This window comes from Notolepis coatsorum (assembly GCF_963971535.1).
Source record: "Notolepis coatsorum genome assembly, chromosome: 8".
NCBI lineage: Eukaryota > Metazoa > Chordata > Actinopteri > Aulopiformes > Paralepididae > Notolepis > Notolepis coatsorum.
The window spans coordinates 35,751,984-35,779,367 of NC_140172.1; the positions used below are offsets into that span (position 1 = coordinate 35,751,984).

The 27,384-nt window shown below is 44.5% G+C and overlaps 1 protein-coding gene across 1 annotated transcript in view; it reads right to left on the reverse strand.

Annotated features, from left to right (window-relative positions):
• Nucleotides 1-2,634: 2,634 nt before the first annotated feature.
• Nucleotides 2,635-27,384, reverse strand: part of LOC311233399 (glucocorticoid receptor-like) — a 139,659-nt gene continuing 114,909 nt past the window's right edge. The window contains exons 7-11 of the mRNA XM_084320373.1: nt 27,080-27,373; nt 26,122-26,222; nt 25,193-25,323; nt 5,433-5,590; nt 2,635-3,634 (exon numbers count right to left, since the gene is read on the reverse strand). Of these exons, the coding sequence (XP_084176499.1) occupies nt 3,482-3,634; nt 5,433-5,590; nt 25,193-25,323; nt 26,122-26,222; nt 27,080-27,373 (837 nt within the window). The 3' untranslated portion in view covers nt 2,635-3,481. The remainder of the gene's footprint in view (nt 3,635-5,432; nt 5,591-25,192; nt 25,324-26,121; nt 26,223-27,079; nt 27,374-27,384) is intronic.

Below are 27,384 nucleotides of genomic sequence, written 5' to 3' on the forward strand. Positions count from 1 at the left end.
TAGTATCTTAAACAACCTTGAGGTTAACAATCAATACTTGTTCCTCCGTAGCAGGTAAGCTGGTGTAGTTAGAATTCTTTTTTTTACCGATAAACTCTCTCATTAAACGAGCCCCCTGAAGCAAGGTTGTGACGACCACAGTCACAGGCACACAGAGACACACACACACACACACGCACACGCACACGCACACGCACACACACACACAGACATACACACACAAGGTGATCAATGAATACTCCTATGTCATACCTCCATGAATAAAAATGAAGTAGAAACTTGCTACTATATTATTTGGCACTAGTATAATAATAATACATACATCCATACGACGTTGACGTGGGCTGAACCTGAGAGCTGCGACAAGCTGCGGTGACTCAGACACTGATTCACCTAATTACAAGCTGCATCGTTTATTTTTCCTCAACGAATGAGCAATTCATTAATGGTATATCCAGAGTGGTAAAACCGGTCCTAAATGTGTGGTTAATATATAAACTGAAAATGCTCTTTTCAGATCTTGTGACATTTGATTAACTCCAAAGGATAACTGGAGCCACTTGATGGGTTCATTTTGTGTAGAGTGGTGAGTTGTACCTTCCAGAAATCTGTATTTCCACTATTCGATCGGTGTGTACTCTTCTCCCCCTCTCCCTCTCTCTGTTTTCCCCACATATTTGACTAGTGTGAACAGGCAGAAACTGACTTTGAGTCTACTGTAGCTTTGGCCTGCTGGCTGAATGTATTTATTTTATTTTCCGCTTGAAGCGCAACTGCAAAAGCAGCACATTTCCTTGAACACTAGATGGTCACAAATGGACGGTTTCAACCTGAAGTCGAGCCTGCTGGAATCTTTATGGCTATTTATTACCACACACCACCGCTGACCTGATGTTGGACAACTGTACGTTTCCCAGAAGAGAGCAATGAGACCCCTGTGGATAGTTGAAATAGTTCTGTTCCAAAACTAAATGACAATTCGGTAAAAAGAAGAGAAAAAAAAATGTGAAAATGACAAGTTTAAACTCACTATGTAATATTTTTTAAGTTATGGACCTTTTTCCATAGACATGTCATAGCAGGGTGAACACAGCTGTGGCTAATTATTTTATTATCTACAGCTGTGTCCACCCAGCTCCGGCTCATCTGTGAAAGGCGTGCGTTATGTATTTGAAATATTTCCCATAAACACAATAGGAACATTTTACATCATCTAATCATTAGAATATTTTGAAACATTGGGAAATGACGTTAAAAATGTGTTTCCCAAAATTGATATATAATCATTTGGAATAAAACCATTAATTTGTAAATGTAATGTAACAAGGACTGTACTAATGCTTTTGGGAAACCCAGGCCTGTTTTTTTTTGTTTTTACATGTCCTGTCAAATTGTTACAAGCAGATGACTGATCTCCCCATATCAGTGATCTCCCCATATCAGTGATCCACCATATCAGTGATCTCCCCATAACGAAGCACAGCAGCCGATCAAACCAGACACAAACCAGACATTACCATTGACAAAAACAACATTCTAAATCTTTCTTCATTCACATGATTTCTTAGCAAGAACAATTATGTGGATATTTAAGATGAGGAGGGTAATCATGCCGTTTACACCTGGCCTTATCACAAGGATAGGATAGCACTTAAATCACGGAAATCACGTGAAAATCATCCAGCCCAATCATATCTACATACAGACAGGAGATGTATGATAACGGCAGGTGTAAAGGGGGTTCGGCGTGTGCTGGTTCTGGTATTAACCCGGTTGATGTCTGAGCATCAGGAAACCCCGGGGAGCGCTATACAAACAAAACGGCATGGCCGTCTGGACAATGTTGTCAGTGCGGAAAGATCCCAACATAGCAGTGATGCAGGAGAGCGTGGAGGAAAGTCCTATGCAACATATTCAGAAGAGTGGGAACAGTGGGGATGAAGGAAAAAATATTAAAAAGGCACGATATTTCCCTTTTCAGATAAATCCTGTGTAAACATTTTAGTGAGTGTAATTGTGTGGATTGTGTGTGTGTGTGCGTGTGTGTGCGTGTGTGTGTGTGCGCGTGTACACACACATGCATACACGTGTCTATGCATAAAATCAATAGAAAATATTCTGCTTGCTGTTTTCTTCTTTTCCTTTTCCTCTATTGGCCGGTGAGTGAAGAGAAACGGATTCATCTCATTTCAGGACAAACTGATTCACAGCTGAAACACTTTTTTGAGTCCGGAAAAGTTCTTGGTAAAAAAAAAAGAAAAGACAAAAAAAAGAAAAACCTGTCCAGTCAGTGTCATTGTCACCGTTTTGAAATTCATTCTTTCTCTCCAATCCGTGGGAGTCCTCTGGGAACCAAAGTGAGCCAACACTTTCACTACATTACTCTGTATGGCGGCGGTGGGACGGGGGCGGGAGGGGGGCGTGGTGTGATCCTGGAGCGGGGGGAGGGTCAGGAAGAGGAGGTGTGGTTTTGTGGGTCAGAGTGACAAGGGTGCAAGCGGTGGGTGCTGGCATTATCGGTGCGGTTGGCCTGATGTTGAGGCCAGTGGTAGAGAGAGAGGGAGACACCGGGGGGGGGGGGGGGGGGGGGGGGGGTCTGGGGGGGCTTGTAGTAGAATCTTCATCCAGTACTGGGGGTCGTGGACGGAGCAGAGTGACTTGGTATTGTGTGAATCAACACACATGGACGTCCCAGTGTAGCAGCCCTGCATGACATTTTCTTATAGCATGTCGGCCTAGTGGTTTAGGCCTGGTGGTTTAGGCCTGGTGTTTAGGCCTGGTGTTTAGGCCTGGTGGTTTAGGCCTGGTGGTTTAGGCCTGGTGGTTTAGGCCTGGTGGTTTAGGCCTGGTGGTTTAGGCCTGGTGGTTTAGGGAGAGAGACGGAAGGTCCCATGTTTGATCCCTGCCAATGTTGCCGATCCCCGTCAAGCATGTCCTTGAGGAGAAAGACACTGAACCCCAGTCTGCTCCGGAGGGCACCACGAAGCGTCTGGCCCCCTGCGCTCTGACCCCTCCTCTGGTCAGATGCCTACACGTAGAATGTATTGTCTCGGAGAGTTTTTACGCCGAGAAATAAATTCCTAAACGCCGGGTAACATTACGACTGACTGCTATAAAATCCCTTCTGGGAGAAAAAAAAACGGGAAGCAAAATCCCACGTCGAGGCCAGTGATCTGGCCACGAGAGACGGCTGCGTCACAGGGCTCGTCTAAAGCTGAGGCCCTGGATTAAGATCAAAAGGTCTGGGGTATTGTGCTCCTGGATGAGGCCCACGGGGCTGATGCCTGGGGCTCTAGTAGCGATGGTTCCTGGGGGCCCGGAAGGGGGGGTGGGGGGGGGATCAAGGCTGGACGGGAAGGTAGAGGGGCTTCATTGGGGCCCACAGGCTTAGGGACGGGGATCGATGATTGGAGCCTTGGGGTGGGGGGGGGGGGGGGTTGGGAGGAGAGGATTTAAGGCATTGTTTCACAGTTTAAGGCAGTCATTTCTGATGAAACAGCAGAGGCTTGACGCTCCCATCTTTGATTTTTGGTATCTGGTTGGTGATGATCTCGGCCAGCATCTCGGGGAACTCCACGCTGAGCGACTTATTCACAAAGGTGTAGAAGCAGATCTGGAGCAGACCCTCCACCATCTGGACCAGACAGACAGACAAACAGACAGAGTTTTGTTTTTAGCTTAACTTGCTTTTTTTCAATTGACTGTATTCTATTGGAATTAGGCACACAGGTCTATACACTGCTATCTGAGAAAGAGATTTCAAATATCAAACTAAGCAGCAGGAGAGAGAGAGAGAGAGAAAGGAAGAGGGAGAGGGATAGAGAGAGAGGAAGAGGGATAGAGAGAGAGAGAGAGAGGAAGAGGGAGAGGAAGAGGGAGAGGGAGATAGAGAGAGGGAGAGAGACAGCTGTGACAGCTGTGATAGAATAATAATACTCATTGAACAGGCGTTTACTGTACTCAGTGCAGGGCAGGGGGACTTCCCAGGGAGCAAAGTCTCTGACTGAGACCGTGAGTACAAGCCGCACATTATACATACATTACATAATAATGTAGTTACTAATGTGGAAAAAGGTTGTCAAGGGAGGTCAAACGATTAAACACTTCTCGGCATGTTAATCACATGAGTGATGCTATGGTAAGTCACAATGACCACATTCTCGGATGGAACACGCTTTCTCTGTTGTTGACAGACACCCAGCTGCACTGTAGAATCCATTCCTTCAGAGTGGGATAACATCACATTACACTGATAACATGTGTTGCTTGGTTTAATCCAACATTGGGAAACCTTTTTTACAATGAGATGTGACATTCGGCAGACCAGGGGGTCACCAGGGGTCAGTCACCCTGTCAGAAGGACCCGGAAGGTTAACCCTCTGCGTAATGCGGCTCGCTCGTCTTGAAGCTACACGAGGTGGCTGGGGTCAAAAGAGGTCATGTGGTCAACGACTATTTAAGTAAAGAATCCTTGAATGTGATTTAAAGTGTGTAATTATTATTTAAAAGAAATTAAACACAGTTTTTTCTAATTAATTGCCATAATCGATGTGCTAAAACAGGCGACATGGAATATACAAAGAGAAAAGATGTCTGTGTATGATTATTAACCTCAGTGCGGGTTTTTCGGTACAGTGGGGGAAAGCTTGGCTTTCCATGTTCCACTCAGGGGTGATGTAGTGTGCAGTTGCTGTCAACGAATAATAATAATGAACAACAACTGCGACCATCGGTCGCGAAGCCAGTGATTTGCACTCTGAGCAATCTCAAGCCCCGGTTGGAAATACTTCGGATTTTGATTAACTTTTGGAACCTCGAGACAGTTCTATGCTAGCTATGTAAACTACAGCTGGCCTACCTTCTTGTTTTATGGTAACGCTATTTTGGGAGTTCTAGCGTCAATAATGTAAGTAGCCTACTTTGTTTTAACACTTTATTGTAAATCATCCCTCAGGGTAAAACGTTATTGAATAGAGAAAAAAGCATCATGCATGTCCCTTTTCATATCATTAATTTGATCTCCGAGAGACAGCCCCTACTCAACGCACTGAGAGAGAGGGGTGCGTGTGTGTGTGTGTGTGTGTGTGTGTGTGTGTGTGTGTGTGTGTGTTCGCCACACTATGAGGCTATGCTGTTGTGTTGTGTTGTGTGTGGGTTGAACGAACACACAGCCCTTTGCGCAAATAATATTTTGGGAAGGGGTGAACTTGGAGTTTTGAATTAAATGCTGCATGCAAAGAAAGTTCTGCACGCGCGTCCGTTAGTGGTTAACGTACCGCTGTATTCGTTCGGTACACAGCCGTATTAACCTAAGGTCCAGTACTGAAACGGTTCGATACAGATATGTGTACCTTTACACCCCTAGTGTACGGTGTGTGCGTGTATGTGTGTGTGTGTGTGTGTGTGTGTGTGTGTGTGTGTGTCTTACTAACCTCCTGCATGGAGTCCAACAGCTTGGTGAGCTGGTAAAAGCGTTGCCAGTTCTGGCTGGAATTCTCCTCCCTCTTGACGATGGCCTTGCCTAGCTCCTTGATGTACGTCATCCGGATCTCGTCAAACACCGCCTGGCTCTTCAGGCCATCCTTTGGTACTGTGTACACACACACGCACACGCACACACAGGTAAGGCAGGTGAACAGCATACACTATGACAGTGTGAAACTAGTGTGATCCATAGTTAAATGCGGGTTACTGACCCACTTCAGTCCTGTGTTGGGCATCACTTTCCACTAAACCACCTTCCTTACAGAGTCACCGTGTCTCAGTTGGGCTGTCGCCTGTTAACACTCAGTGTGTTGTTGTTTTACTTCACTGTGTCTTCCAATTAAAACCTAAAACCACAATCTATATACCATTATACCATCTATAACCAGAGCATTTTGGGGTGAAATGTGAGTTTTAAAGAGTTTAAAATGAATCACGATCTCGGCAGCGAGTGGTTGCCACGATGACTATAAGGACTCTGTGGCATAAACCACTGGATTGCAGCATGTCGTTATCAAGATGGCGGCAGAGTGAGCAGACTTCTCTTTAGGCAGACTATTGATTTGATTGATTAAGCAATAATACACAAGCAGCCGTGGTATGTCATGAATATAGTAGAAATTATTTTCCTAAAGATGTCTCGCTATGGAATTTCAAATGGAGTAGGCTATCAATAAGCTTGGCAACGCAAACAAATGACGTATTAGTCTAATTTAACGTCCCTGTTAACTATAAACGAGTGGATAGATATAGAGGACGGGCCTACATCTAACGGTATTCATAAAAACAGCATTATTAGACGTGCCAATCCAACGGAAGATGAGCTGGACGCGCTGGAGAAAAGCCACAGTTAATCCTTCAACATCGCCAAGTCGACGGCCTGTGCATTGACCTGGCCCAACTCCCGGAACTGTCCGAGGTGTTGATGACTTTAGACTCCTCTATATCTATCCACTCGTTAATAGTTAGCGGGTACGTTAAATCAAACGTAACGTTGTCCGCGGAGTAGGTCATGTTGACAGTTTCCGTTTGATGAATGGCAGTTGAAGCTTTCTACAACATTCTAAAGCCAGCGCAGTGGTGTATAATCATGATGATTTAACCGTGAGTGTATCATGAATAGACTCACGGTTTAGAACGCTCTCGAGTCGACCAATCACAATGCGTGGTCGTGGTCGGACCTACCTGCTGTATGATACAACTTCATTCAAATGTGACATAAATACCACCTTTTAATTGTGCATCGCTATGCATTGCAAACAAAGACTGCATTTTATAGTGTTTCTTATAGTCTTCATTATGCCTCACATTCACCCATTCACTCACTCACACACACACACACACACACACACACACACACACACACACACACACTCACACACACCGGTTAACCCTTTCACTGTGACAATACAGAAGGTTAGCCCTTTACTATCACACAAGCGACGGCGATGCTCCATCATTAGCTCCGCGGATGCAGAGCTAATGATGCTAATGATGGAGCGTCGCCATCGCTTGTGTGATAGTAAAGGGCTAACCTTCTGTCGTGTGGCAGTGAAAGGGTTAAAGGGGCACTTTACCAAAAACAATGCAGATTTATTTTGCACATAATCTTAACACACATCCAAAAACTTGAAGAAGTTTTGCACACATTCATTTAGTTTGACAGTTATTGAGAGTAAATCTGTTTGAATACGGCCACTGGTGATGTCATCGGGGACACTGTATCCTATTGTTGAGTTAATTACAGCTCCATGTAATTATAAGGTAGCAGTCCCTAAGACACGGTACTGCTATTTGTCCATCTATGTTATTTCATTAAGCTGTAATTAACACAATACAAGGATTCAGTGTCACTGGTCAATCCCCTTAAGAAACTATCCTCCAGGTTGTCATCATAATCAAACCATTTCAGATAGCCAATCTAGTTCCTGAAACGATTGCATCATCTACCCTGTTACCCTGATGCGCCCATCAGTCAATATGTCAGTTGTCAGTAGTTGTAAAGGGTATCAGCTAGCTAGAACACAAACAAGTAATGAAACTAGTTTGCTACAAGTTAGTTCTAGTGATTCAAAAACATCCATGTATTTATCACCTGCACAGCTGACAGCCAATGTTAATCTCCCATAGTGACCGGTCACACTGGCCCCATGGATTTGTTTACATTTGAAAGCTTTGTGTATTATAATACTCACTTGACATTTTCGTTTCAACATACTGAGAGGGAGCAGTAAAGCAGTTCAAATCAAATGATACATCTGAAGCAAAAAAAAAAATCACACTCCTAACATTAACATTCCACAATAAGCCTTTTTCTGACTTAATTAACGCCATTGTACTGGATGGTTCAGGTATGAGGAAGGAGGTAAACACACAATTCTACTACGCACAAACGGTTTTTGGTGTCATAAACAAATCATTCATTCAAACTACTTGTTTCACACACACACACACACACACACACACACACACACACACACGCACACGCAAAGCTCCTGTTAGTTGGCTATTGCAAGTCTGTGAGAAGGAGGAGAGAAAAATAATGTATTTGTTCTTGCATCTGTAAAGGATGCCCTGAAGCAGGTTATCGGATGATCGCTTAAGAGCGGATTCTGGTTCACGAAGATACCCTGGCCTGCCAAATACAGACGAGTCTGATAAATGTCTCAGGACTCAGAGAGCAACCAGAGCAGGAAGTAATGAATGAAGTACACGTCTCCGTTTCCCCTGACCTCCCTCCTATACGGACAGAAAGGACTGAATGAATGAAGTGCATTCCACATCATGCTGTCCCCCCAGTCCAGTGAACCCTCCATTCACCATCAGCTATTCTTCACTTATTGCACTATCCACTCCCTCAAATAATAATTTTTGTATGCAAAACACTTAACACAACACTTCTAAAAGGCCATTCCCTTACAAGCCACAAGCGGCCGTACGTGTACCTCAACACTTCCAGTCTGAGGTCAAAGTGCGCACCACACCCGACCGCCAGCGACTGAGATACATTCACATTGAGCCCTGTGTTGGATGTGAGGGGATAGAAAAACAACTAACCTTCACACTATCATGCACTCTGCTACTAAGGAATCTACCGTGCCTATATTACCACCTACTATGCTAATTATGCACTCATGACTGTAGCGCTCAAGTTTGACACTGTTTGACAAGCAATGTTACTCAGCTTTAGCTGATAGAGTTGTGCCCTTCCTGCTGACTTTGCTGTACAGAACTCGTAAGTCGCTTTGGATAAAAGCGTCAGCTAAATGACTAAATGTAAATGTAAAAGTTATGGAGGCAACTGACTCATCAAACTTCCTAGGTGACGTTCGGAAGTACGGCCAGTGTTACACATATCAGACCAACTTCCAAAACTCATTGATCCCGCCGCCCTATTTGTAATGTCCTCAGGTATAAAGTCTAAAGCTGCTCCGTAAGACAATGAACAGGGGAAGATGCTGAAAGTGACACTGAGAGCACCAAGGGGAATGTTCCAGGTCCACTCATTCATTGGTCGGGTCGCACAAGGTCCACTCATTCATTGGTCAGGTCGCACAAGGTCCACTCATTCATTGGTCGGGTCGCACAAGGTCCACTCATTCATTGGTCAGGTCGCACAAGGTCCTCTTATTCATTGGTCAGGTCGCACAAGGTCCACTCATTCATTGGTCGGGTCGCACAAGGTCCACTCATTCATTGGTCGGGTCGCACAAGGTCCACTCATTCATTGGTCAGGTCGCACAAGGTCCACTCATTCATTGGTCGGGTCGCACAAGGTCCTCTCATTCATTGGTCGGGTCGCACAAGGTCCTCTCATTCATTGGTCGGGTCGCACAAGGTCCTCTCATTCATTGGTCGGGTCGCACAAGGTCCTCTCATTCATTGGTCAGGTCGCACACACCACTTTATTTGTCCCTTTGGTGACTAACGTGACAGAAGCTCTTCATCCTACATTCATTGGTTTGTATTGATGAGAGCCAAAAGGTTTAGTTGCTGTGGTTAAATCCCCGGGACAAAATAAGGAATGGGACAGAAAGCATTCTATAATAAAAACGTTTTTTTAGGGTTATCACAGAGACTTTAAAAAAAAATAAAAAAAATATCAAGATTTTCTTTTTTAGCATTTATTGCTTTTCATGGTCAGACATGACCGACAGATGAGGAGAGGATGAACGGGAGAAGAGGCGGGGAAGACATGCGACAAATGTCACCGGGAGCGGGAAGCGACCCGGGACGGCCGCGTAGGTGTGTGATGCACTAACGTGGTGCGCCGCGAGGGCGCCCTCACCGAGACTTCTGATGTTATATTTTTCTCTGTGAATGCATGAGTGATTCACTCATTCATTCATTAATTCACTCAGGCATGTTTGCCTGGTAAACAGCAAGAACGTAGGATATAGAACACTTCTCATCTCACTCCTATCAGCTTTCAAATATTGAGCCAAAAGCGTGACACCATTTATTTGTATTTGTGTTCATTATAGATCATTTCCAGATCATTTCCAGAAACGTATAGAAAATATCCCTGACTCTTGCACGCAGTGCCTTTTGAAGTTTTATATTGCATCATAACACTTTATGAGCAAAGGGTTACGTTGGCAACATATTCTAGGGGGTCACATTATGTCACTTGTTCATAAACATTTTCCGGATCAAACCAAAATGACTAATATTGTTATTATGGTTGCAAAGCTACAGAGATCAATGTGTTGTTAGTTAATGTGTTGTGTCTTTCTACATCTGTTAGGATGAAATAGATTGGGATGTCATTATTACAGTTGGAGAAAGACAACCTGTTGTCATCCATCTTGTGTCTTAGTTGCACAAGAGAGGATGGAGAAAGAAATGCGGGTTGATTAGCTGTTGATCCGAATAAAATCGGGGTAATGTCTTTTGAATCCTCTGTTGTGAAGTAAACGGAGGGTAGGTTCACCCCCCCCCCCATTTAAATGTTATTTATTAAGCGCCAAAAACAAGAGATCTGTTTCTTTTTTTAGTTTTTTTTATTATTATTGTTCTAAACACTCACGCAGACCTTTGTGAGTCTTCCTGTGGCCGCTGATTAACTTAGAATTGAAATGACGATCGAATCCCGATAGGTGGCAGTATCGCCTACCCTTTGCACTGTGCTAGTTTACTGTGAGGGGCGGTTGACTCACCCGCCGGAGTTGGGAGCACTCCAGAAGAATGGTGATCGCGAACTATTGAAGATTATGAAGAAGACAAAACGATCACACTTATGGATGATAACGTGTGTTTTCACCAGACTATTGGACTCAGCACTTCAGGTAAATCATAAAAATACTATAGTCAGCGGCTGATTGGCGCAGTGGGCAAGGCCTCGCCTCTAACGCAGGAGACGCTGGGTTCGAGCCCAGCTCTCGGCGTTGCTACCGGCTTGGCCGGTCGTTCATACTAACACAATTGGCAAGTGTTAGAGGGTGGGAAAGCCGGTGGGTGGGGATTTGACGTTGTGGACAGCGACTCCTACAGGTCGGTTTGGTGACGCCGGTGCGACGGAAGCAGGAAGTGTCGGGGGCAGCGTGAGCCTCCCACGCGCTACTCCTCGTCACTGAGAGTTCGAGCTGCTGCGGTGAAAAGATGCGACAGGCTGCATCCTCGTGTACCGGAGGGGACACGTGATGCAAGGCTTCTGTCCTCACTACAACCGACCTGTGGGAGGCATAGTCTAGCAACGTCAAGACAGGGGAGGGAAGAACTGGATAATACGAAATTGGGCGAAAAATAGAAAATGGGGAGAAAAAGTGGATTAAAAAAAAATACTACAGTCAAACTGGTCGAGGACTCGGAGGTAAGCTATTCTGCTCCGTGGTATAGTCAGGCACGAGCACTCCGAGGCACAACTGATCCGATCATGTTCTGATCCAAGAGCAAGAGTGGAGTACCTGCTGACAAAGGTAACGTCTATTTTACATCTATTTTACAGAACCCCATCATAAAACATGCTTTTGTAATGATAGCAGCGTTGGAAAACGACCGCCCCCCCCCCCCCCCCCCCCCCGATGGCTTTGTGAAGAAACATATGGTTGTGTTTACCTCTTTGACCTGGAAATAATCTAGGTTTCAGGCGAGCAACCCGCACGATCTGCCTGGATTATTGTGAAACGGGCGATTTTTAATAGCGCACGAACGAAGGTATGTAGAAATAAACAGTTTTTCCCTGTTGGAGTATAAATAGTGCCTGTCAAATTAGCCATACTATTGTCTCCATAGCTATAATATAGAATATACGATGGGTCCGCAAACATCGTGAAAATTGTCAATAACGCTGGCGCCAGGGAGTAAAGATGGAAAAACAGCGTGGCACTCAATGAGTTAAAGGGGAACTACACCCAATTAAAAAATTATAAATCATTGTTATTCCTATGGTCTGATGCAGTCCAAACATATCAGTGGCAGATCAAATGTGTGATGTCATCCGATATATAGAGTCTGAAGCCACTCCATAGTCAATGAATTGGAAAAGATGGTAAAGGTGACACTGAGAGCGCCATGGGGAGAATGTTCTGAGTGTACCGGTACATTTTCTGTTTCACAACTGAGAACAAGAGAATATCGCTTATCTGGGTATAAAGAAGAAAGCGGACCTTCTATCGGTCCACAAAACCAGTCTCCCAGTCAGTGGGTGAGCTTGTGACTTTATAGCTGATGACATCACTAGTTTGATTCGTTTCTGGCTTTAAGGAGAGAAAGTAGCGCATGTTCACAGATATTGATTGAACTTTCTCAGACCATGGAAATAACACATTGGAATTCTTCATCTGGGTGGTGTTCCACATTAATACAGAGTGGTGTGGTTAAATTATGCTGCTCCGTCCCTTTCTCTCTCACTCGCTCCCTGCTCCAATGCTACTGGTATAAAAAAAAATAAAAAAAACACACACGCACACACACACACACACACACACACACACATTAAATGCTTTATTTTTTACATAAATTAAATACAAAGTACATTAAGGACATAAACACTAAGTGCAATCAGCTCATTGGGAGTAATTCAGTTATGTTTGTGACTGTGCAGCACCCATCGTACACATACAATATTAACACAGAGGATGTTTCAAATGTGGGTTACAAATACAATAGCATTACCGTAAAACTATGTCCATCTACTCTATGGGTAGAAAAAGCAACGCTGTCTCCAAATAATAGCAGATACTGTATAGAGCAGTGGTTCTCAAACTTTTTACACCAAGTACCACCTGAGAACGTAGCTGGCTCTCCAAGTACCACCATATGACCGGCGTTAAAATACAGTCTATTCAGCTATGCACAGTTCACGCAGGAGGCAAATGTATTCCTAATACCATTATTTATTGTTAACTTTTGTCAGAGACAGCCACAATGTACAAAGGGATAGCACTAGAACTAGCAAACGCTTCCACACAACTCATACAATGCAAGGGGCATTGAGAACATAATAACTAACATTCTCACATAGCAAGTGAGAAAATTAAGAACAACTGTATTTCAGTACTTATTCTCTCTCTATCTCTCTCTTTCTCTCTCTCTCTCTCTCACACACAGCAAGCAATTGTCCGTCATTCTCTCTCTCTCACACTCACTCACTCACACACACACACACACACACACACACACACACACACACACACACACACACACACACACACACGGCTCCTCCCCCTCTAGCCCCCACCCTCTTCTAGTCAGCCTGCTGTGCTCTCTCTCTCTCTGTGTGTTTGTGTATACGTGGAGCAGCGTGTATGGAGCAAGGTTTAGCTAGCGTTAACTCCGCGCGGCTGCCGCTAGTTTACCCCGAATTAAATTAATGACTAGGTTGCAAAGCATTGTACGTTTTCACTGCACATAGAAGCAGTCAAAGAGCGGAATAATTTCGGGAGCACATGACCAAAACCCAGGCAATTTCGAACCCGGAATCAAATAGTCTGCTCTATGGCTGCATGCTAACGCTAACGTTATTGTTTTTAAATGCGCAGCGGTCGAGAAAACATGGCAGCGATAAGAGGAATCGATAGTCACGGAGGCATGCGATTCCAGGAATTGGACAATTAGAAACCGGCTCCCAACGGGAACAGGTTTTCGATTCCCATCCCTAACTCAAAACCATAATTTTTCTCCCTTTGGATTTCAGGCTGTGTTGGCCTGGCTCCGCCCATAAGCACTTTGAGTGACAGTCATCCACACAGTCTGTGACTGGCACAGAGAGAGATAGAGAGATAGAGGAGGGGGATACTAATTAATTTCGCCGCGGGGGGGGGGGGCATAATCCCACAGGGCAATGCATTGGTAACTTGTTTCAAATGACAATATATACCTCTGTGATTATTATTGTACGGATCGGAATACGGGCATGCGCGTGGGAGCATGCGCTATGATATTACAGTGTTATGCTAGTGCTCCCGACTGCAAAGGAGAGAGAGAGATAGAGAGGGAGAGAGGGAGAGAGAGAGATAGAGAGAGAGAGGGACACACGGAGGCACGGAGCATTTATTTTACACACAAAATGCTCTGTGTGTGTGTGAGAGATGACGCGCGGTCCGGTCCCTCTCTCTCTCTCTCTATCTCTCGCTCGCTTGTTCTCTGCAAAAACTCGTTTGAGGAAGTGTTGGGTTACACTATGCGCTACAACCACAGAGCCAATCAGATCACAATCGGCTCCATCAGCTCCTTGCTACGTCACCTTGCGAGTCAAATCAGAATGACCTAATTCACTGGAGGAGGAAATTGTCTCAACTGAATTAGAGCAATCTGCCAATATGGTAATTAGAGACACAGACCCATTGATACTAACCCCATATTGCTATAAAACAATGCTAAACACTGGAAAAAGCCATTTATAATGCACGGGACATTTAACTAAAAGTTGACACTTGTAGCCTAGTTGTGAGATGTTTAGCTTGAGCTGCTAATATTTCAGCAACTTGGTTAAAAAGGCGTCCTCCATGCTGTGGTCGAAGGTACAGCCAACCTCTAGAATAAACACCTCTCTACTACTCTCATTAACCACCACAATGTCAGGGGTGTTGGCTGAGATGTTACAGAACACCTCTGAATCATTATCACACAGGCCAAACATGCTGGGCTTAACAGTAGAGTGCTTGTACAGTGATGTAGAGAGGACCCAAAGGTAGAGCCAATATCTTTCGATATCAAGTCCACAATTATGTCATGTACACACACACACACACACACACGCACACGCACACACACACACTCCTCTCCCTCCCATCAACTTTGCTGTAGACAGAAAGGTTTGACATGCTTGCTTCCTTCTATGTGTGTGGGTGGTGGTGGGTGTGTCCAGTCCACCTCTTTCCTAATATAATTAGAGGCTTGTTTTGTGGATAATTACAACATAATTAACACACTGACAGCTACTAGTCACACAAACTGTATCTCTATCTCTCTGTCTCACTCACTCACACACTCACACACACACAAACACACACACACGCACACGCACATGCACACACACACACACAAACACTGTGTTTATGATTGTTAGATCAATAAAGCCTTTCCTTAGCTTCCGCATGCCTCAACCACACATTCATCTCACATTCTAACTTAAAACTGAAATATGAAACTATGTTTATAACTCATTCCCTGCCAACAACGAGTTTACTCGTTATTGTGAGCCGACGCTTGAACAAGTATACTCGTTATTTGATAGTTCTTCCTTTTTTTCGGTATTCATTATTCATTCAGGGACCTTGGTGTTACCATAGGGAATGAGTCTGAGATCACCAAAGTGCAATACCGGCCGCATCCAGCTAGACGGAGGTATCGAGCACCCTTTGAAACCTTCTATCTTGGCCTGTGCAACGGTCAAATGTCACCGGGCTCACTTTGCCTTGTTGGGCCAGTCTAGCGGTTCTCCCGGTTGCATTGAAGCGCGTCAAATATCCCCGATCCATATGTTGTGGTGGGTTATGCCGTGGATCAAATGGACATCGGATGTACCAGATGGCGATCAAACATTTGGAATATTATTTTTGGAATACTCCTGATCACAGGTAAGTACTAACTGATGTCAATTTTAGCTTGATTGTGCAATGCTTTTATACCGATCGGCTGATAAGTGTGTTTAGTGGTCAATACGAATGCCGTTACTGCCAATCAAATAATCAGAAACGACCCCTCCCCCCCTTTCATGCATTCATGATGAAACATAATACCTATGATATAATAAATAATAATTCATTTAATTTATATAGCGCTTCTCAGAAACACGAAGTCGCTGACAGTAGTCGGGAGCAAGAGTACAAACAAAGAAACGAAAACAAAGAGACAAAAACAAAGAAACAACAAAGAAACAAAAACAAAAGGAACATGAGACCATGGGGGGAACAGGGGAGACAGCATGGAAGCACAAAAAAGACTGGAGACAGACATCAATCAGGTTGGAGGGGAGGGGGGGGTTTAAGGGTGGGGGGGGTTGAAGGCAAGGGAGAACAGGTGGGTTTTGAGGCGAGCTTTGAAGGTGGAGAGTGTAGGGGAGTCTCTGATGGACTGAGGGAGGGAGTTCCAGAGTCGGGGTGCAGTGCGAGAGAAGGCCCGATCTCCGAAGTTTTTAAGCTTGGATGTCGGGACAGTGAGGGAGGCAGTGGAGGAGGACCGGAGGGAACGGGTGGGGCGGTAGGGAAGAAGGAGATCAGTCAGGTAGGGGGGGGGCCAGGCTGTGGAGGGCTTTGAAGTTGAGGAGTAGTGTTTTAAAGTTATAGATTTGATTTGGGAATACTGTAATAGCGTGTACAGGCAAGAAACGGCAACGTTTATAGTAGAATTGACGTATAAGGCTATTACTCAGCCCTTCGGGAATTACCCCAGACCACGCTATAACCATACTTATATTCACCACGGTATAACACAGGAACGTATGGATGAAGAAATTAATTCTTTTTCACATATTGAACGATAAGATAGGTGATGTCAAATGGGCCATAGTATTGTATCCATAGCTATAATATAGAATATAGTTATAGCTCTACAAACAAGGTGACGCACTCCTATCTTTTAAAGCGTGGCAGTTCTAGAGCGGGGCCCGACTAATTCCCGGCGGTCAATGAGTTAATGTATTCAACATGATTCTGTTACACCGTAGCACTTGACGAGCTATTTTGAATGAAATTTAAAAACATGTTTCACCAGCTCACTCTGGTGCGCAGACATGTGGAAGAGGACAGCGGTTGCAACATTAGATCCTCCAGTTCAACCTGGAAGGTCCAACAGTCAAAGTATCACGTGTGACAAATGAATCCACTGGGAATTTCAAATGTCCATTTGGATGGTGGTGGGTGTGCTGAAAAGAACATCCTATTTGAGCGCCGTGGATAACATAACTCTTATTATTCCTGAAATGAAGACACTCTGAACCACCTCATGAAGAAGACAATGTGAGCCGTTTGAAATTACCCCGATGTCACACTTCTGCGCTCTTATTACTAGAGCTGCCCGTGTAGCAGAGGGAGGGAGTGGCACGCACGCACACACACACACACACACACACACACACACGCACACGCACACACGCACAGGTCAATGGCACTATGTAACAACCCATCATCTACATACACTGCACACATCCACACGCACACACTCACTTTAAACAAACACTCACCTTACCACTCACTGTATTCTCTTTAGACACTTTAACACACTTTATATTTATCTATTATTAAAGAGATTTGCGCCACATTCAATACCTCATTTGCACCCTACCCCACGTTTTGTACCTCTGCATTCTACCTCACTGGTACTCATTTTACTCTGTATTGTATATTGTATATAATTATGTATATTGACTTGACCTACTTTTTACTTCTTAATTTTTTTTTACTTACTTTCTCTTTACTGTATGTAGCACACTCTCAGGACTCATGAGAAACAAGCATTTCATTATTATAAAGTATTCTGTATTTTGTTCTGACAAATAAAAACAAACTTGAACTTGAAACTTGAACGGGTCACATGGGTATGAATGGAATTCTAACAACTTGTCTGGCGACTGAAATCTAACCGGGATACTTTTCCTGCACACACAAAAAAAAACAATAATAAGAAACCGTGTGAGCCTCCGGTATTCAAACATACAACAAACACACAGGCCTCTCTCTCTCAACCACTCCGCTGAGGTCAATGGAAACTATGCAAAAATCACAGGTAACATCAGTGGCTGCAGTGCCGCGTGCTTCCTCCCCGACGAGGGCCAGACAGGGACCCGTGAGAGAAGGAGGGGACACAGACCTCACGGAGGAGAGAGACTAGGATTGACGCGGCGCAGCACAACATACAGCGGAGGTTTTCACTCAGTGGGTAGACAGTCTCCACGCAAAGTGGGTGATGAAAAAGTCGATGCAAGTTGTTGTAATGCCTATTTCTGACATCAATGACTCCTCCTTCTGTATTCCACCTAGCCCCCGGCCTGACCGAGCGGGAATCCTGGCCAGCAGCCCAGGCAAAAACCTCAGTCACCGAACCAAAGATCATGCAAAGGCACACAGGGCAGCCCAGGGTAAAATAACTGTCGTATTTACATAATCAGATAAAGGAGACGCACAGAAGAGCAACAGCTAACCGGTGCACCTTTATTTAATCGGGGTAATCACGCTGAGATCTCTTTTTCAAGTAGGCCCCTGGAGCGCTTCAGCAACGGCCCGCTTCACACTCACACCTGGGAGCTGCCCAGTACAACCACCGTCTGACACTGTTGACCACTAGGAGCTGCCCAGTACAACCACCGTCTGACACTGTTGACCACTAGGAGCTGCCCAGTACAACCACCGTCTGACACTGTTGACCACTAGGAGCTGCCCAGTACAACCACCGTCTGACACTGTTGACCACTAGGAGCTGCCCAGTACAACCAGTCTGACACTGTTGACCACTAGGAGCTGTCCAGTACAACCAGTCTGACACTGTTGACCACTAGGAGCTGCCCAGTACAACCACAGTCTGACACTGTTGACCACTAGGAGCTGCCCAGTACAACCACCGTCTGACACTGTTGACCACTAGCATCTGCCCAGTACAACCACAGTCTGACACTGTTGACCACTAGGAGCTGCCCAGTACAACCACAGTCTGACACTGTTGACCACTAGGAGCTGCCCAGCACAACCACAGTCTGACACTGTTGACTACTAGGAGCTGCCCAGTACAACCACAGTCTGACACTGTTGACCACTAGGAGCTGCCCAGTACAACCACAGTCTGACACTGTTGACCACTAGGAGCTGCCCAGTACAACCACAGTCTGACACTGTTGACCACCTGGGAGCTGTCCAGTACAACCACAGTCTGACACTGTTGACCACTAGGAGCTGTCCAGTACAACCACAGTCTGACACTGTTGACCACTAGGAGCTGCCCAGTACAACCACAGTCTGACACTGTTGACCACTAGGAGCTGCCCAGTACAACCACAGCCTGACACTGTTGACCACTAGGAGCTGCCCAGTACAACCACAGTCTGACACTGTTGACCACTAGGAGCTGCCCAGTACAACCACAGTCTGACACTGAGCAGCTCCACTGGAGCAGTCTGGGGGTTAAGTGCCTTGCTCAAGGGCACTTCAGCGGTTGGTGTCATCCACTTCCGGGGGGATGGAACCAGACAGGGATATTGGAGACAGATATTTTTAAGAGAGAAAACACATGTGTTTATGTTTTTCCTCAATGTGTCTTAGATTAATGCTTTGCCCGTGGATGGTTTCAAATAACAACATCCTTATTTTGATTCAAGGCTTTGCGTGTCGGAGGCAGGAGAGTCTTTCTTCTGGTGTTTCTTGTATTAATTCGATTTCTTTAGTGTAGGCGTTGAAGGCATTGGCGGTATGTAGTCTATTTGCTGAAGTAACAGGAATCTCAGCAGGAATTTCACTTTGTTTGTTTGTTCCTTTGTTCGTAGGTGTGTGTGTGTGTGTGTGTGTGTGTGTGTGTGTGTGTGTGTGTGTGTGTGTGTACACACTCATATGCATAATGGGTGTGTATGTATGTGCACTTCAGCTGCATGGATAAGCCAACTCAACCCCTGATGCAGTGTGTATATAACCCCTGATGCAGTGTGTATATAACCCCTGATGCAGTGTGTATATAACCCCTGATGCAGTGTGTATATAACCCCTGATGCAGTGTGTATATAACCCCTGATGCAGTGTGTATATAACCCCTGATGCAGTGTGTATATAACCCCTGATGCAGTGTGTATATAACCCCTGATGCAGTGTGTATATAACCCCTGATGCAGCGTGTATATAACCCCTGATGCAGTGTGTATATAACCCCTGATGCAGTGTGTATATAACCCCTGATGCAGTGTGTATATAACCCCTGATGCAGTGTGTATATAACCCCTGATGCAGTGTGTATATAACCCCTGATGCAGTGTGTATATAACCCCTGATGCAGTGTATATAACCCCTGATGCAGTGTGTATATAACCCCTGATGCAGTGTGTATATAACCCCTGATGCAGTGTGTATATAACCCCTGATGCAGTGTGTATATAACCCCTGATGCAGCGTCAATATAACCCTGACAGGGAGGGAAAATTGCTTTATGATGAAAATTGCTCCCAGGTATAAAAATACAAGCCCTGCTCAGCATTTAAATGTAATTCCCTTTAAACAGCAGTCAAATTACACGCAAAATGCATCCTTTCTCTCAATCATTCATTTGGAATAAGTGCTCTTTTAAATCCGTTTTGATTTTCATTCAAAAGTTTAATTAAAAAAAGAATTGGGCAGAATATTGTTTCGGTAATTGCTTTCTATGGTGCTTACTGTTCTAATGGCTTTTTAAAGTTGGTGCCAATTACAAAGCAATACGTGTAACATGCTGTTTCCCTACCGGTTGGCCTTTAGCTTACACTCCTACGGAAGCAGCAGGAGGAGAAGGGGGTGACGGTGTACTAAACCATGAATGGCCCCTGGGGGGCCCTGAAATACCTAAGACTAAGTGCCCTCATATGAAGCATCCACCAAGTTTATTATCAATGTTGAAATGTGATGGAAAATAAGATTTCAGCCAGGGGAGCTATTATGATAAATGACTGAATACAGGGACCAGGAAATGCTGAACTTCCTGGGTAGGTCAGGCCGAGCCATATTATAGGAGGGTCAACTACCTGCAGAGCATTGTATTGTTTAGAAGAAACTGCATCTGCAAAAGACCAAACACTCTATTAGGTCTCAGTATCTACTTGGTTCGCCTGGCCATGGTCTTCTGTGACCATGAACTAGATCAGGGGTTCCCAAACCTTTCAGGCCGCGACCCCCAAATAACGGTGTCAGAGAGCCGCGACCCCCACTATTTTTTTTCTTTTATAAATGGAAATGTATGGTTGAAACATGCAAACGTTCAAACGCACACACACTAATAAGCATTGGAGGCTTTTAACCAGTGCCGGACTGGGGAAATCATTCAGGCCAGGAAATATAGTGCAAAATATAGCCCCAGTCAGGCCACTGTTTAAGCAGGGGGTCTGGGGGTCCCCCACCAGGAAATGTTTTGTTACAAAGAGTTCATTTCCTGCATTCTGGTGCAGGATTTTTTTTATTTGTACCCTTTAAATGCCAGTGTTTGTGATCACAAATTATTTTTAAAAAACAGGCTAGCATAATGTATGATTAGCAACAACACTGATTTAGATGGATTTTCAGTTTTTTTGTAATGTCAGATTGAAAAAAATACAATATTTTATTCAACTTCAGCCCTGATCATAACACCACATATTCATTTTATAATTCTAACCCTTTAAATGCCAGTGTGTGTGATGGCATATATTTGCAATATATCAAATGCAAAGTCGATTTTTCTGGGGGGGATTATTACAGGCTAGCATGTGTCAATGATTAGCAACAACAGTTTTTTGTAAGGGTCCCGCCTCCACCAATCACATGCGGCTCCCTTTGTGTGTGTGTGAGAGCAAGAGAGAGAGGGAGAGAGAGAGAGAGAGAGAGAGAGAGAGAGAGAGATAGTTCTCCAACTTGTGTGAGTTGCAGTGATCTCCTGGTTGTTCCCCACCTAGGTTATCTAACTATTGCGCTGCTGCAACTAGAAACACCGGCCTGGCCTGCTTCTAAGTTCAGTGGCCTGACTGCATAATTTTTTATTTTGATGTACAAAATTTTTTTGATTATTATTATTATTATATATCTTTTTTTAATCATCTGGCGACCCCCACTTTGGGAACCCCTGAACTAGATGACAGTTTTCCTCTTAACCCTTTCACTGCCGCACTACCGAACGGTTAACCCTTTCACTGCGACAATACACAGAAGGTTAACCATTTCACTGCCACACGACAGCCAGTTAACCCTTTCACTGCCACACGACAGAAGGTTAACCCTTTACTATCACACAACCAACGGAAAGAGAGAAGAGTTTTCCAGTGAGTCAACCCTGTATTAATTGTCTCATTATCTGAAGAGATCCACACGTGCTTGAATCAAACAACCCATACCGGCTCTCCGATGACCTCCTTGATATTTGACTCTTAGTGGGTTTTATCAACTATTTGTCCCCGAGGCCTTTGACTGACTGGGTTCCTCTGTGACAGGATCCACTGATAAGACCAACATTCTTATAAACATGGAGACTGAGCTGGCAATCACTGCACAATTCACAATCATATGTTAAGTAATTGTGACTAGCTTCTGTGATGTGTCATGATTACACAGCCCAATCTCGTTTAAAATGTGTAAATAAAGTACTAAAATACTAAACTAACCCAACCCTAACATTAACCCTAACTTCATAGCTTAACACATTGACTGCCGAAAACGAGATATTACGTTTTTGCTCGACAAGCGGTGAGTGCCAAAAACGAGATATTAAGTTTTTGGATCGTTTGATCTTTTTACTTTGATCCCCGCTCTACAGACTTGCCGGGAGCGATCTACATCATTTTGGCACATCCCCACACATTAGAACAGCAATGCTGATCGACTATCACTAGGTGGCAGTATCGTCCGTGTCTGAACTGCAATGGATTGGGGTTGATAGTCAGCCTCACTTTCATTTCTCCTTGGTTAGTGGCCCCTCCTCCTGCTGGAACAGAAATTCACATTGCTCGCCTCGAAATTCCGTTGCATAAGCGAATTTGACCATCGAAACGTGTATAGACATATACACTGGTAATCGCGATGCGATCACTTGGAATTATTGGAATTTTGAATTATTCCACTTGGAATTATTCCTCTGAAACGTGTTTTTCTAACGATCACAGTTCTGTGGTTCACCGGACGAAAAACATGGTCGGCAAACACGATCACAGTTTTGAGTAAAAACGCCCCCTCCCCCCCCCCCCCCCCTGATGATTTTGTGATGGTACATATATACATGTCATATACCTTTGATTTGGGAGTATTTGGGGTTTCATGGGATCAGTCAGAACGGTTTGGGCTTATTGCACATAACGCGTTTTATCTCGCGACCTATGAAAAAAGACTAGATTATCTTGGAAATGCGCAATGTTTAGTGTGTAATATAAACTACAAACTACAGCGTGTGGAAACAAACTGTTATTCCCATCTTGCACTACAAGTAATGTTTGTCAAAATGATGTCTACACAGCTGTCATGTCTCCACAGCTGTAATACAGAACACACACACAGCTTAGCAAACATAGTGAAACGACCGCGGAAACGACTATAAAGTGGTCCACACATGGCGAGCGACCGACGTCGCCTGGCGATGCGATCGTCTGTCGCTCAGCGACAATCGCTTGGCCCCCCACACCAGAGACGACCGTTCACAGGTATAATAAGCTATTATGTGTCGCTCTGTCTAGCTGGGGTGTGGTTACTTGTTTCCCCCCGGAGGGAGATATAGGAGGACGGACCGGATGTTAGGGTGTCGTGAAGCGAGCGTATTAGCAGGTAGCTGTGTTGTGCATTACGAGGGAATATTAACCTGTAAAACCCATATTGAGCTGGAATTAAGGCTGGCATTCTAGGGGTAAGGATAAGCAATACGCGTGACACTCAAAGTGTTAACCATAACCGTTAAGCGAATGTTAAAACGAACCCTAACTCGAACCATCATCATAGTATTGCTGTGTGTGTATCAGCATGGGTGGGTGGGTTAGTCTAGTGGTGAGACAGAGCACTCGCCCGCGATCACAATCATTGTTGCAGATACAAAACGTAAATATATTACTTATACAACACACTGTTACTTGGCTATAACATAATGTACATGATGTACCTTTTTTCCTATGGTATATTAGTACTTTATTTATTTGTTTTCTGATGAGACAGTGTTGCAGCATACCATTAAATTCTTTGCGCTATTCGGCAAAGCACAAATCACAGATGAGTGCACAAAGGCTACAGGATCAAGTCCCAGTAATCTGTTCCTGAAAGCAACAATCAATATGGGTTCATTCACCGTGTGTTCATCACCCTTCCTTCTCTTTATCTGAGGCAAAGAGAGACAACTAAAGCCATCCATCGCTTTTGCAGTTAGCACAATACAAGGCTCTGATTAACACTATGGAAAAAACAAAGGTACGTCATTCCCTCCCACATAACAGGATAGGTAGAAAACGTAATTCCCTGCAGTGCCGGCACCCCGTTTCTCCCAGGGCTGGACGCTAATTCAATAAGATAATTTTTTAATGATCATAATTAGCAACTTTGGAGCTAGCCTTCTTCACCAGCTTGTTCAGTGTGTTAGTGTCTCTTGAGTTGATGTTACCCCCCCCCCCCCCCCCCCCCCCCCTGGTGAAACTTTTGCAGCAGTCTCCTCAGGAGGAACAACCTGCTCTGTCCCTTCCTGTAGAGGACCCCCAGGAACATGTAGGTGACCACTGTCTCCACCACCTCCCCTCGGGTAGTGAGGGGAGTGGGGGGCGGCGGGGGGGTCTACTTGCTTCGCCGCACTCACATTTGTGGCGCAGTGAAGGTTAAGGTTACAGAAAACAGATCCAAGATGGCACTTGAGAGGCACTGCTGTCTTCATGTCCGGTGGCAGGTCAAGATCCCAGAATAGAGAGACGGCAACGTGAACGTACACAACCTCACTCTGAGGAGACACGGCGACGGAGGGAAACTCTGTCAAGGAAGATCCTATTATTATGGACACGAGCCGATTCTATAATAATGAGAAGGAAACTTGGAGAACTCGGAGAGACTCCAGCAGGTCATCCAACACGACAAACCCTCCTCCCTTTCCACGTAGGAACGATCTCAATTACACTCCAGGAAAAAAGTCCAATGCCCGTGTTCATCGCAGCGATGCGTTATGCCGACCTCAGCAACACGGCCGTGTGACTTGTTTTAACCCGTTTTCCAACAACAACGGTGTTCTATGACTTCTGAATGTGAGCTATCATCTGGCTAAATGGGCCATACTTGTAGGAGAAACACATTGTAGATGTTGGTCTTTTCATAGACTACGTTGACAATAAGGGAAATAATAACATTACACCGGCCTTCTCTTTGAATGATGACAAAAAAAAAATGCATGTACAGGCCATTTGACCATTTCTATCAACTTGTACATTTCTGGACCAATCGGATTTGTATCGAAGCACAAAGAACCAAGCCAATGTGGAAAAAAAACTAGCATGTTACAAAACGTGTCAGGCGGTTTGGTGTTTATCGACCAAGGCATTGCTAATCGATTAGTTATTGGTGCTTGTTGTGAACAGCATGGCCCCTGGGCCTCTGCAGCAGAGAGAGGCGTGTTCCAGTACCTGTGCTGAGCAGCAGCAGCACCTTCATGCACAGGTACTCGTCGTAGGACACCTGCAGCCGGACGAACTCATTGGAGATCTTCAGCATCTGCTCACACTGGTCAGTCATGAAGGGCAGCTTCATACGCTCTCTGTTGGAAGGGAGGAGAGAGGAGAGAGGGAGAGAGAGACAGAGAGACATAGAGATAATGAGAGAGAGAGAGAGAGACAGAGAGAGAGAGAGAGAGAGAGAGAGAGAGAGAGAGAGAGAGAGAGAGAGATTTAAAAAGGGATAGTTCAGAGATTTCTTTAACCCTAGCCCTATTTGCTTCTTGCCAATGATGTTGGAACGTAGATGTCACTCGTCTTGTGTCAGCTTGTACAGACGGAAGCTTGACCCCATTGACTTTGACTTGGTCGGTGGCTAACTACAGCCAACGTTAGCATGATGAACAACATGGATTGTGCTGAGAAATATCTCTCTACAGATCAACAACATAATTGTATATAGGGCTAGTGTATATAGGGCTAGGGTTGCAAAAGACATAACTATCCCTTTAAACTCAACGCTCACTGTTGCCGTTACTCAGCGTCATACAAACAGCCATCCCATGGCAGGAAACCAGGCTGTGAAATCAGCCGAGACAGGGCTCTCACACCTCACACACACACCCACCCCATTACTTTTTATCACTAAAATCAATACAGGCTCTTTCCACAGACAGCCTTGGGACGATAGCTTGATATCTCAGTGTCCAAACCTTAGCATTGTTGCCAATGACCTTTTAGACGTATTGGTATCTCTATTACTGTAAAGTAAAGATGCAGGACGAGCAAGAGCTTCTTACTGAGTCAAGAAGATGGACAATAACGATGAAGGTAATGTGGATGGAATGTTAGGCTGCCATTACTACATCATCACACCATTACACTTCTCAATGAATTGCTACTCAAACTGGCAGAGAATGACGGTTGAAGAAGCTGGGATCTGAACCGGTGCCACAGTAAGCGCAGAGCCTGCAGGGCTCTCTGGATATTCTACCAGTTTGCTCTAAAAGCCGTGAAGGACAGGGACTAGGGCTGTCACATTATTTTCAAATTTCGAATTACATTTCGAATTTACATAAAAACACGAGATTCGAACTTGAATGTTTTTCTTTTTTATAATATTATTATTATTATAAAAAAAAAAGAAGGTCAGGTCATATAGGTGGCACTGTGCTGAAAAGAATGATACCAAAACATACCACGGTAAAAAAAAGTTGCCAAAACTTTGAAAATAGCTTGACTTTTTTTTTGTTTAGTTTTTTTCTTTTTTTTTTTTACGCTGAAATTCTAATTCTAATTCGAACAATTCTGCAGGACAGAGGAGCAGTCGCAGTGGACGGCTCGTATCGCTGCGATCGCGGACTGAGCGGTTCAGGCTGTCCCTTGTCCCCACAGCCATCAGACTGTTCAACACCATATGACCCCCTTTTTTGTAAAAGTGACAGCCCTAACAGGGACAGATTTTCACATCATCATCTCGTCTTCTGCTGAAAGAAAGACCAAGGTCTTGTATTTACACGTCGACAATGATGACAAAGCGGTCGATGACCGTGCTTCCTCCTTTTCTGCACCTTGGGAATGAGCTGCAAAGTACAATTATACCTTTGAATACCTACGTCTTTTACAAACCGCTCTAAAGAAAAACCTTGACTGCGTTATCGATATCTATGGTACCGTCTCTGATATCCTGTATGTCTCTGATATATCTGGTACCGTCTCTGATATCTCTGGTACCGTCTCTGATATCTCTGGTACTGTATCTGATATATCTGGTACTGTCTCTGATATCTCTGGTACCGGCTCTGATATCTCTGGTACCATCATTGATATCTCTGGTACCATCATTGATATCTATGGTACCGTCTCTGATATCCTGTATGTCTCTGATATATCTGGTACCGTCTCTGATATCTCTGGTACCGTCTCTGATATCTCTGGTAACATCTCTGATATCTCTGGTACCGTCTCTGATATCTCTGGTACCGTCTCTGATATCTCTGGTAACATCTCTGATATCTCTGGTACCGTCTCTGATATCTCTGGTACCATCTCTGATATCTCTGGTACCGTCTCTGATATCTCTGGTACTGTATCTGATATCTCTGGTACCGTCTCTGATATCTCTGGTACCGTGATGTCTGTATAGCTCCATATCTTTAAGACAG